Genomic DNA, 12,203 nt, shown 5'->3' with positions numbered 1-12,203 from the left:
AATTACACCCGTGTGAATATTTAATCTCCTAACCCATACACCTTTGGAATGTGAGAGGAAACCGGAGCACCCGGAGAAAACCCACATGTTAATGGTGAGAGCGTACAAACTCCTTACAGTCGGTGGCAGGAATTCAACCCCGGTCAATGGCGCTGTAACAGTATTACGCTGACTGTTATGCTACCGTGCCGCCCTTGTGTACCACGCCAGGGGGCCAGATGAGGGGCAAAGATGCTGTTGGCTTTAAGCAATGTGATCAAGCATCAACTTTATTTGCCATACACATTAGGAATTTGCTGTGGTGTTCTGGCGTAACATGCAGCAAAAAAAATCAACATTCGACAATTAAAATGAATTATATGAAATATAAGGTTAGAGGATAAAGTATGGAAATGGAATCTGAGGCCTCTGTTGGTCTGGGTTGACCATGAATGTTGCATCCTAGCTGCCTAGATACGCAAGGCAGGACAGTACAATTTGGAGAGGAAGCTATTGCCATTTAGTGAGCTCCTCTTCTCCACGCAGCTGATGAACCCAAAGGAATGGCAGACACTGATGCAGTTTGGTACCAGCAGCATCGCAGGAGTTGCCAGTCAGCGTTTACCATAGCGATTCCAGCTCCAGACTTTTCCCTTGGGGTTTACTCCCAAAGCCTTCCCCACGAATGGACATAACTGCAAGGCAGAGGAGGTCTGAGACCGGAGATTTCCTTCTCCAAGATGAGCTGCCAACCACAGGAGATGAGCCCCACCCAAAGTGACTGGTTTTAAGGCACCAGTAACCTGCCTTTGCCCCTTCTCCTGTCAGTAGAAGCTGTTCTGCTGGGCTTATTAACCAAGCCACACGTGAAGGCCAGGATGTGGACTCGGTTGTCAGAGGCTACTTGAGACACAGGCCATTGGCAGCATTTAATAGGTAGTGGGAGCTTATCCCCACTACCTCCCTACCTCACCCCGCCCCCCGCAAGCTGTAACAACCTTAAATAATTGGATATGGAATAAAATAATAAAATTGCATAAATACATCAATACCAGCATGTATTTACAATGTAAACAGCATTACAAAAGGTGGTTTGAAGTGTTTACAGATAAGTGACTGAGGTGATAGGTGGGGGGTGAGTGGGGACTATCCAGACTGGTTGATCAGATTAACTGTCTGGGTAAAGAAACTTTTAAGATAACGTGAAGTTTTTGCTTTAACTTAACACTAAACATGTTTATGAACGTAAGAATGGAAAGACATTGAACTGTTTATTCTTGTAAGTACTCTTTATTATGTATAAAGTTTATTTATTTGTTTAAAGATAAAGTGTGGAATAGGCCCTTCTTCGCGCCGTGCCCAACAACCAGATTAAACTCTAACCTAATCACAGGACAGTTGGTACGGCTTTAGACTTTGGGAGGATACTGGACTACCCTGTGAAAACCCACGCATACAGAGGATGCCGGGATTGAACTCTGTACTGTGATGCACCGAACTGCAGTAGCGTTGTGCTAACTGCTACGTCGTTTTTTAAAAAAAATCAGTTCTGAGCCTTGCTGGCAACAGGAGTTGGAGTTCTCTGTCTGTGGAGAAGCAGCTCCTGCTGCCAGAACCTCTCTGTGTGTAAGGTATATCATGTAACAAGTGTTGCAGCCTCTGAGAGGATGTGATAGAAGGCTTGGCTTCCAGAGTAACTCAGTACAGGAACAGGCCCTTTGGCCTAGGCTGGCCCAGGCCAAATGAAGCTACTTAATCCCATCTGCCTGCTCAACATGATCCATATCTCCATTCCCTGGTACATTGAATTATATTATAGTACAGAGAACACTACAGCAGGGTGCATGGAACATATTCACATAGAACTTAGAGCATGGGTTCCCAATCCGGGGTCCGCAGATCCGTGCTTATTGGTGTTGGTCCAAGGTTGAGAGCCTCTGATTTAGAGATACAGCATGGTAACAGGCTGTTCTGGCCCAATGAGCCCACACAGCCCAATTAACCTACTAACCTGTACATCTTTGGGATGAGGGAGGAAACCCTTGCACTCACAGGGAGCGCATACGAATTCCTTACACACAGCGACGGGAATTGAACCTGGGTCGCAGACGCTGCAGTACTCTTCAGAGATTGTCTGCCTGGCGTCAGTGGTCGCATAACCAGGAACTTGTGATATGCACCAGCTGCTCACACGACCATCCACCACCTGCTTCCAAGGCTTCACGTGACCTTGTTTGGGGGGCCTAGCAGGTGCTACACCTTGCCCAAGGGTGACCTGCAAGCTAGCGGAGGGAAGGGGTGCCTTACACCTCCTTTGGGAGAGACGCATCTCCACCATGAGAGGTATAGGTAGGGTAAATGTATGCTTTTTCCACTGAGGTTGAGGTCATAGACTTAGGGTGAAAGGTAAAATATTTAAGGGAAACTTGAGGGGGAAACTTCTTCACTCAGAGGGTGGAACAAGTTGCCAGTGGTGCTAGAAAGTTCGTGAACCCTTTAGAACTTTCCCTATTTCTGCATGAATGTGACCAATACACTACCGTGCAGCCAAATGTTTGTTGGCTCGATATAAATCCGATGGTTGTTGATGAGTTCCTGTGGCCGTTCTCTTTCCAGGCTAGCAGGCTGTTACGAGTCTCTGGACGGAGGGAACACAGCGGACGCATTGGTGGATTTCACCGGTGGCGTGTCGGAGCCCATCGACCTGTTCCAGGGGAACTTTGCCACTGTGGAGGAGCAGAGGCTCCAGCTGTTTGAGAAACTTCTGAAAGTCCACAGCCGGGAGGGTCTCATCAGCAGCTCGATCAGGGTGACTACCAAGCCGGTTCCTTGTCCCTCGATTAGCATTGGAATTGGTTTATTGTTGGAATTTACTTATTATTGCTGCATATACTAAATGAAAAGCTTTTGTTTGCCTGCCATCGAGACAGACCATTTAATGGAGTGTAGGAGAATGAGGGGAAATTTGATAGAAGTTTACAAAATTATGAGAGGGGTATTGTTCGTTTATTATGTCCCATGTTGTCTGATGTGGGCATTCATGGTCTTTCCATGACCATGACTTTTCCCAGGCAAATTTCTCCACAGATGTAGTTTGTAATTGCCTTCTTCTAGGTAGTGTCATTTCAAGATGGGTGACCCCAGCTATTATCAATACTCTTCAGAGATTGTATGCTGGGTGTCAGTGGTCGCATAACCAGGAACTTGTGGTATGCGCCGGCTGCTCATATGACCATCCACCAGCTGCTTCCAAGGGTTCACGTGACCTTGTTTGGGGGGTAAGCAGGTGCTACACCTTGCCCATGGGTGACCCGCAAGCTAGCAGAGGGAAGGGGTGCCTTATAACTCCTTTGGAAGAGACATATCTCCACCATGAGAGGTATAGGTCGGGTAAATGTATGCTTTTTCCACTGAGGTTGAGGTCAAGGATTTAGGGTGAAAGGTAAAATATTTAAGGGGAACTTGAGGGAGGAAACTTCTTCACTCAGAGGGTGGAACAAGTTGCCAGTGGTGCTAGAAAGATTGTGAACCCTTTAGAATTTTCCCTATTTCTGCATGAATATGACCTAAAATGTGATCAGATCTTCATGCAAGTCCTAAAGCTAGATAAAGAGAACCAATTAAATAAATAACACAATAAGCATTATACTTGTCTATTTATTTACTGCGAAAAATGATCCAGTATCACATGTAATTGTTGGAAAAAGTATGTGAAACTTTGCTTTCATTAACTAGTGTGATCCCCTTGTACAGCAATAACTTCAACCAAATGTTTCCATTAACTGTTGATCAGTCTTATACATTGGCTTGGAGGAATTTTTAGACCATTCCTCCATACAAAACTGTTGAACTGTTCAGTTCATCAATATTTCTGGGATATCTTGCATGAACAGCTCTCGGTTGTTGGTTAAGTTCTGGACTCCAACTTGGCTGTTTCAAAGTTTTATTATCTTACGTATAATTTAAAAATTTTTTTAAGCCATTCTGTTGTTGATTTACTCTGGTGTTTCAGATCATTGTCTTGTTGCATCATCCAACTTCTATTAATCTTATTTCTCCTGCAGAATGTCTTCATGTAATTTTAAATTCAGAATCAGAATTTATTATCAGGTTTATTATCACCAGCACGTGACGTGATATTTGTTAACTTAGCAGCAGCAGTTCAGTTCAATACATAATTTAGCAGAGAGAGAGAAAAAAACCCATAATAAATAAATAAGTAAATCAATTACATATATTGAATTGATTACTAAAAATGTGCAAAAACAGAAATACTGTATATTAAAAAAAATGAGGTAGTGTCCAAAGCTTCAATGTCCATTTAGGAATCGGATGGCAGAGGGGAAGAAGCTGTTCCTGAATCGCTGAGTGTGTGCCTTCAGGCTTCTGTACCTCCTACCTGATGGTAACAGTGAGAAAAGGGCATGCCCTGGGTACTGGAGGTGTTTAATAATGGACGCTGCCTTTCTGAGACACCGCTCCCTAAAGATGTCCAGGATACTTTGTAGGCTAGTGTCCAAGATGGAGCTGGCCAGATTTACAACCTTCTGCAGCTTCTTTTGATCCTGTGCAGTAGCCCCTCCATACCAAACAGTGATGCAGCCTGTCAGAATGCTCTCCACTGTACAACTATAGAAGTTTTTGAGCGTATTTGTTGACATGCCAAATTTCTTCAAACTCCTAATAAAGTATAGCCGCTGCCTTGCCTTCTTTATGACTACATCAATATGCTGGGACCAGGTTAGATCCTCAGAAATCTTGACACCCAGGAACTTGAAGCTGCTCACTCTTTCCACTTCTGATCCCTCTATGAGGATTGGTATGTGTTCCTTCGTTTTACCCTTCCTGAAGTTCACAATCAGCTCTTTCTTCTTACTGACATCGAGTCCCATGTTGTTGCTGTGGCACCATTCCACTAGTTGGCATATTTCACTCCTGTATGCCCTGTCGTCACCACCTGAGATTCTACCAACAATGGTTGTATCATCAGCAAATTTGTAGATGGTATTTGAGCTATGCCTAGACACACTGTCATGTGTACACACAGAGTAGGGCATTGGGCTAAGCACACACCCCTGAGGTGCACCAGTGTTGATCATCAGCGAGGAGGATATGTTATCACCAATCAGTACAGACTGGCCTTCTGGTTAGGAAGTCGAGGATCCAATTGCAAAGGGAGGTATAGAGGCCCAGGTTCTGCAATTTCTCAATTAGGATTGTGGGAATGATGGTATTAAATGTTAAGCTATAGTCGATAAGCAGCATCCTGACGTAGTTGTTGTGTTGTCCAGGTGGTCTAAAGCCGTGTGAAGAGCCATTGAGATTGCGTCTGCCATTGACCCGTTGTGGTGATAGGCAAATTGCAATGGGTCCAGGACCTTGCTGAGGCAGGGCTTCAGTCTAGTCATAACCAACCCCTCAAAGCATTTCATTGCTGTTGATGTGAGTGCTACCGGGCGATAGTTGTTAAGGCAGCCCACATTATTCTCCCAACAATGGCAGGCACCCCAAGCCATGATGCTTCTTCCACCATGTCTCACAGTTGGGGTGAGGTTTTGGTGTTGGTGTGCAGTGGCCTTTTTCCTCCAAACATAGCAATGTACATTTCTGCCAAAAAGTTCAACTTTTGTCCCATCTGTCCACAGAATATTGTCCCTGAAGTGTTGTAGAACATCCAGGTGGTCTTTGCAAATGGAAACATGCTGCAATGTTTTTTGAAGAGCAGTGTTTTCCTCCATGGTGTCCTTCCACGAGCACCATTTTTGTTCAGGGATTTTCTTACAGCGGACACATGAACAGAGACTTTAGCAAGTTCTCGAGATTTCTGCAGGTCTTTTGTTGTTACCCTTGGGATATTTTTCACCTCCTTCAGCATTGGTCATTGTGCTTCTGGTGTGATCTTTGCAGAATGTCCACTCCTAGGGAGAGTAAAAACAGTATTGAGTTTCCTCAGTTTGTAGACAATTTCTCTTACTGTGGACTGATGAGCACTCGTGTCTTTGGAAATGCTTTTGTAGCCATTTCCAGCTTCATGCATCTCTACAATTCTTCTTCTAAGGTCCTCTGAAAGTTGTCTTGATCAAGGCATGGTGCACATAAACTGATCCTTCTTGAGAAGTGCAGGCTCTGTCAGTAACCTGATTTTGTGTGTCATTTTTAAAGGGCATGGTACCTCAAAAACCCACACCTCCAGTCTCATCTAATTGATTGGAACATCTGACTCTAAATAGGTTTTGTAGAAGGTTCACATACTTTTTTTGAACCTAGACTGTGATTGTTTAAATTGTGTACTCAGTAATGATGAGAAGAAGTATAATTGTTTGTGTGTTATTAATTTAGGCAGATTGAGTATGTCTGTTATTCTGACTTAGATGAAGATCAGACTACATTTTATGAGTAATTAATGCAGAAAAACAGGCAATTGTGACAGGTGCACCAACTTTCTCTTGCAACTGTAAGTGGTGAATACGGGTTAAATTTAAACATTTAAGAGAAAGTTGGATAGGTACATGAATGTCTGGGGTACGATCCAGGTGCGAGTCAAAGGGACTAGGAAAATAACGGTTAGGCCAGATTAGATGGACCAAATTACTTCTTTCTGAGCTGTTATGCTCTTTGACCCTATGACATTAGATAGTAATACAATAAACCTCATGTAGACTACAGTAATACAGTTGGTGTACATTAATGTACAACTTGAAAAGTAGAGGACCCAACATGGACCTCTGTGGAACACCGCTAGTCACCAGCTGCTAACCAGAAAGATCCTCTTTAATCAAAAAAAGGTCCAAAGGTTTGTAGGTTTATGTTATTATCAAAGTTTGTATGCAGTATACAACTCTGAGATCCTATTTCTCCAGATAGCCACGAAACAGTGAAAACCATGGAAGTCAGTTCAAAGAGAAACAGCAAACCTACCCCCTCCCCAACACACAAAAAAAGAACAGCAACACAAACATTGACCCCGGACCCCACCCCTCTCGGTACAGGGAAAGAGCAGTGTGACCTGCACTGATTGAAAGGATCGGGCCTACTTCTGCTTCTATATCTTATGGTCTTATATGGAACCATTCCCTATTTAAATATTTCCTCGAGGAATATTTTCAACATTCCTTCTTTGCCTTTTGTGACAAAATCCTCCAAAAAATAAAGTCCTCTGAGGGGTGATGAGGAAGTGGCTCAGAAGAGTTGAGGCCAACATCATATCAGACAGAGAGGCGATTTGATAGAGGTATACAAAATTATGTGGGGTATAGATAGGGTAAATGCAAGCAGGCTTATTCAATGGAGGTTGGGTGGGACTACAGCTGGAGGTCATGGGTTAAGGGTGAAAGGGTAAGAGGAAACCTCTTTGCTCAAAGAACGTGGAATGAGCTGCCAGCAGAAGTGGTACATGCAAGCTTGATTTTAAACCTTCAAGACAATTTTGGATAGGTATGTGAATGGTAGGGGTCTGGATGGCTATGGTCTGTGTGTAGGTTGATGGGACTAGGCAGTTCGGCATGGACTAGATGGGCCAAAGGGCCCATTTCTGTGCTGTACTTTTCTGTGACTGGATGACTCTATTTAATAGTGGAGCAGGTTTAAGAGGCCAAACTTGCTACTTTCATCTGTTCTTCTTGAGTTCCTGCACCCCAATGAATGCAGCAGTTTAGAATTAGAATTGGTTTATAATTATTGTCACATGTACTGAGATGCAGAGAAAGCAGGAATGTGAGGTCAACGTTTTTTATATATGGAGGTGGTATGTATGTAGAACGTGATACCAGAAAAAAATGGTTGAGACAGGAACAATAGTTACTTTTAAAAAGCGGTTGGACAGGTTCATGGTTAACACATAAGATTCTGCAGATGCAGGAAAATCTAGAGCAACACGCAAGAAATGTTCAGCAGGTCAGGCAGCATCTATGGAGGAAGGTAAACTGTCGACATCTTGGTCTTGATGAGAGGTCTCAGCCTGAACATTGAACACTGCCTTGTTGGTATTGGGAGGACATTGAACTTATGAACGCTACCTCAGTACTTTTTAATTTCTGTCATTTTGCACTGCTTATTTGAACTTAACTATTTAATAGACACATTTACTTAATGTAACTCAGTTTTTTTCTCTATATTTATTTATTATGTGTTGCATTGTACTGCTGCCATAAAGTTAACAAATTTCACAACATATGTCAGTGATATTAAATCTGATTCTGATTCTGAAATATTGACCACTTTTTCCTCTCCATAGATGCTGCTTGACTTGCTGAGTTTCTCCAGCATTTTACATGCATTTGACAGGAACATGGAAAGGGTTAAAAGAGTAGGGGGCTAAACACTGGTAAGTGGAGCTGGCTTAGATAGGCATTTTGGCCAGTATAGACCAACTAGGCAAGTGACCTGGTTCCATGCTGTATATCTCCATATCTCTATCCAAGGATGAATTGACATTGGAGAGGGTTCAAAAGAGATTCACAAAAATGATTCTGGGATTGAAAGGCTCATCATTTGAGGAGCGTTTGAGGGCCTCTGCTCACTGGAATTCAGAAGAATGAGGGGTGAACTCATGGAAACCTATTGAATGTTGAAAGGCCTCAATAGGGTAGATGTAGAGAGGTTGTTTCCTATGGTGGGGAGTCAAAGACCAGAGGACAGAGCCTCAGAGAGAGGAAGTCCCATTTAGAATGGCGATGAGGAGGGATTTCTTTAGCCAGAGGATAGTGAATCTGAGGGGAATTCGTTGCCACAGGTGGCTGTGGAGACCAAGTCATTGGGTATATTTAAGGCAGAGGTTCATAGATCCTTGATTGGTCAGGGCATGAATGGATATGGGGAGAAGGCAGGAGGTTGGGGCAGAGAGGGAAGATGGATCAGCCATGATGAAATGGCGGAGCAGACTCGATGGGCCAAATACCGAATTCTGTTCCTGTATCTTAAGGGTTTATGACTGTAACTTGCCATGCTGGTCAGTTTGTAACCCTGAGCCCTCCAGTTCTAAGCCTAGAGACCATCCCCTCTTGCTCACCCTCAGACACCCCCTTCTAACTGAGCTATGGATAATTCCTTGGTGGTGCTATGCCAAGTTCCTGGCATCACTGCACCCATTGACAGAGAGGGTAAGGACTTATACCATGAAGATACCACAGTGTGAAAATTGGAATCGGTAGAGGTTTTAATATGGGTTTATTATTGTCACTTGTGCCAAGATACAGTGATAAAGCTGTCGTGCATTCTGTTCATACAGATCAGATCATTACACAGTGCATTGAGGTAGGACAAGGCAAAACAATAACAATGCAGAATAAAGGGTGAAAGCTACAGAGAAAGTGTAGACAATAAAGTGCAAGATCGTAACGGAGTTAGGTTGTGAGGCCTAGTGTCCATCTTACTGATCAAGGTGTCCGTTCAAGAGTCTGGTAAAAGTGGGTAGAAGCTGTCCTTGGGCCTGGTGGTATGGGCTTCATGCTTTTGTATCTTCTGCCTGATGGGAGAGCGGAGAAGGGGGAAAGTCGGGGGTGGGTGGGATCTTGTTTATGCAGGCTGCTTTACTGCGTAGCAGACACAAAGTGCTGGAGGAACTCAACAGGTCAGGCAGCACCTCTAGGGAAAGGAATAAGGAGTCGAAGTTAGGGGCTGAAACTCTTCATCAGGATTTACCGAAAATGTTGTATTTCTGTAGGCCACAACACCTGCTGAGATGGAAGAGCGGTTGAACAGCGGCTTGGTGAAGGGCCATGCTTACGCAGTGACTGACGTCCGGAAAGTCCGACTTGGCCACGGTCTCCTAGCGTACTTCAAGGCGGACAAACTCTTCATGATCAGGATGAGGAACCCCTGGGGACAGAAGGAATGGAATGGAGCCTGGAGTGATAGGTAAGTTTGAAGACCCTTAAAAGCCTGGATTATAGGCACAAGGGTTTCTGCAAATGCTGAAAACTTGAGCAATTGACACCAAATGCTGGAGGAACTCAACAGGTCAGGCAGCATCTATGGAGTGGTATAAACAATTGACGTTTCTGGTCGAGACCCTTCAGCAGGACTGGAAAGGAAGGGAACAGAGGCCAGATTAAGGTGGTGAGGGAGGTAGGGGAGAGGGAGTGGTGGGGGCAAATGATAGGTGGGACCAGCATGAGTGAATTAGTCCGAGACCAGCTGTTCTGAGCCAGCTATTCGTAACTCTCAGGAGACACAGGAGAGTGCAGATGCTGGAATTAGCAGCAATGAAAAAATATCTTTTGAAGAAACAGAGAGAGTCAGGCAGCATCTGTGAGAGGAAAGGGATTGTTGACGTGTTACGTTGAAACCCTGCATCAAAATAAGCAGAAGTTAAAAGTATAGCTTGACTTTTTGAGAACTTATTTACTTCCCTGCAGTTATCCCTGCACGCAGCTTAATTGCTACAGCTGCCCATTCAGCAACTCCCTCAACTCCGTTCAGGGCCTCAGGCGGTCCTTCCAGGTGAGGCAACACTTCACCTGTGAATCCTTTGGATTGTCTATTGTGTCTGGTGCTCCCGATGTGGCCCCCACTACGTTGGTGAGACCTGTTGTAGATTGGGGGACCACTTTGTCGAGCACCTCCACTCCACCCACCCAGGCAAACATTTCAATTCCCATTCCCATTCCCGCTCCGACATGTCATCTCATGGCCTCTTCACGTGCTCAGGGTGGAGGAGCAACACCTTATATTCCGTCTGGGTAGCTTCCAACCTGATGGTATGAATATTAATTTCTCCTTCCGGTTTAAAAAAGTGTTTCCCTCCCCTCTTCTTCGATTCCCCACTCTGGCCTTTTACCACTTCCCACCTGCCTATCACCTCCCCCAGGTTTCCTCTTCCTTTCCTTTCTGTGGTCCACTCCTCTCCTATCAGATTCCTTCCTCTCCAGATCTTTACCTTTCCCACCCACTTGCTTCCCTATCACCCTCCAGCTAGCCTCCTTCCTCTCCCCCCACCTTTTTAGTCTGGTGTCTTCCCCCTTCCTTTCCAGTTCTGAAGAAGGGTCCTGGCCTGAAACATTGACAATCAGTTCCTCTCCCTAGTTGTTGGCTGACCTGCTGAATTCCTCCAATGTTTTGTGTGTGTTGCCCTGGATTTTAGGCATCATTGCCGCCTTCTGGGCAGAGTTAATGATTTACCTCCTTTATGAATATACTGTATGATCTAATCTCTGTAACCTTTAAAAAGATTTCCAGAGATTTATCACTCTCTGCAAGAAGAAACCTACCTACTTCAAGTTTTAAATTACCTTGAACGTATAACTATAGACAATGGACAGTAGGTGCAGGAGTAGGCCATTCAGCCCTTCTAGCCAGCACCGCCATTCACTGTGATCATGGCTGATCATACACAATCAGTACCCCAGTCCTGCCCTCTCCCCATATCCCTTGACCCCGCTATCTATAAGAGCTCTATCTAACTCTCTCTTGAATGCATCCAGAGACTTGGCCTCCACTGCCTTCTGGGGCAGAGCATTCCACATATCCACCACTCTCTGGGTGAAAAAGTTTTTCCGCATCTCTGTTCTAAATGGCCTACCCCTTATTCTTAAACTGTGGCCTCTAGTTCTGGACTCACCCATCAGCGGGAACATGCTTCCTGCCTCCAGCGTGTCCAATCCCTTAATAATCTTATATGTTTCAATCAGATCCCCTCCCATCCTTCTTATCCTCTCCTTCGAGACTCTCCCAAACAGACACTGTGTTTGCCTGCTCATATTTTCCCTGTGTATGTATTCCTAAAGCTTTCTGAAAGCCAACCCTTCCTTCTCTCTGACAGTCGTTGAGTTCCATATCATAGCAGCTGGCTATGTGAATTATGTTCCTTTGCTAAGCTCTTTACGTTAGAATCAAGTTTACAATCACCATCTCGCATCAGCTGAAATTTACTGTTTTGTGACAGTAATGTAGTGCAAAGACATAAAATTACTATGAATTACAGAAATAATCAGTGCAAAAATGAAGGTTCAAAATTTAAAGAAAATTTATTATCAAAGTACATATATGTCATCATATTCACATCTAAAATTCATTTTCTTGCGGGCATCCAAGAAACCTAATAGAATCGATGAAAGACCATACCTAACAGGACAGACAAAAAGACTGTGCAAATTCATTCGTTATGTGCTGTGTCATATGACATGAATGATCATGGTCATTCCATGACCGTGATTGTTCTTGGGAATTTTTTCTACAGAAGTGGTTTGCCATTGCCACCTTCTGGGCAGTGTCTTTACAAGACGGGT

At 44.1% G+C, this 12,203-nt stretch overlaps 1 protein-coding gene across 1 annotated transcript in view; it reads left to right on the top strand.

Moving 5' to 3' along the window:
* The window catches only part of capn5a (calpain 5a), a 160,237-nt gene that overhangs the window by 106,311 nt on the left and 41,723 nt on the right, over positions 1–12,203 (top strand). The window contains exons 5-6 of the mRNA XM_073044268.1: positions 2,596–2,788; positions 9,641–9,834. Of these exons, the coding sequence (XP_072900369.1) occupies positions 2,596–2,788; positions 9,641–9,834 (387 nt within the window). The remainder of the gene's footprint in view (positions 1–2,595; positions 2,789–9,640; positions 9,835–12,203) is intronic.

Source organism: Hemitrygon akajei, chromosome 4 (assembly GCF_048418815.1).
Source record: "Hemitrygon akajei chromosome 4, sHemAka1.3, whole genome shotgun sequence".
NCBI classification, from domain to species: Eukaryota; Metazoa; Chordata; class Chondrichthyes; order Myliobatiformes; family Dasyatidae; genus Hemitrygon; species Hemitrygon akajei.
Note: the sequence above shows the minus strand (reverse complement) of the source record. Positions and strands in the feature narration are given on the sequence as shown.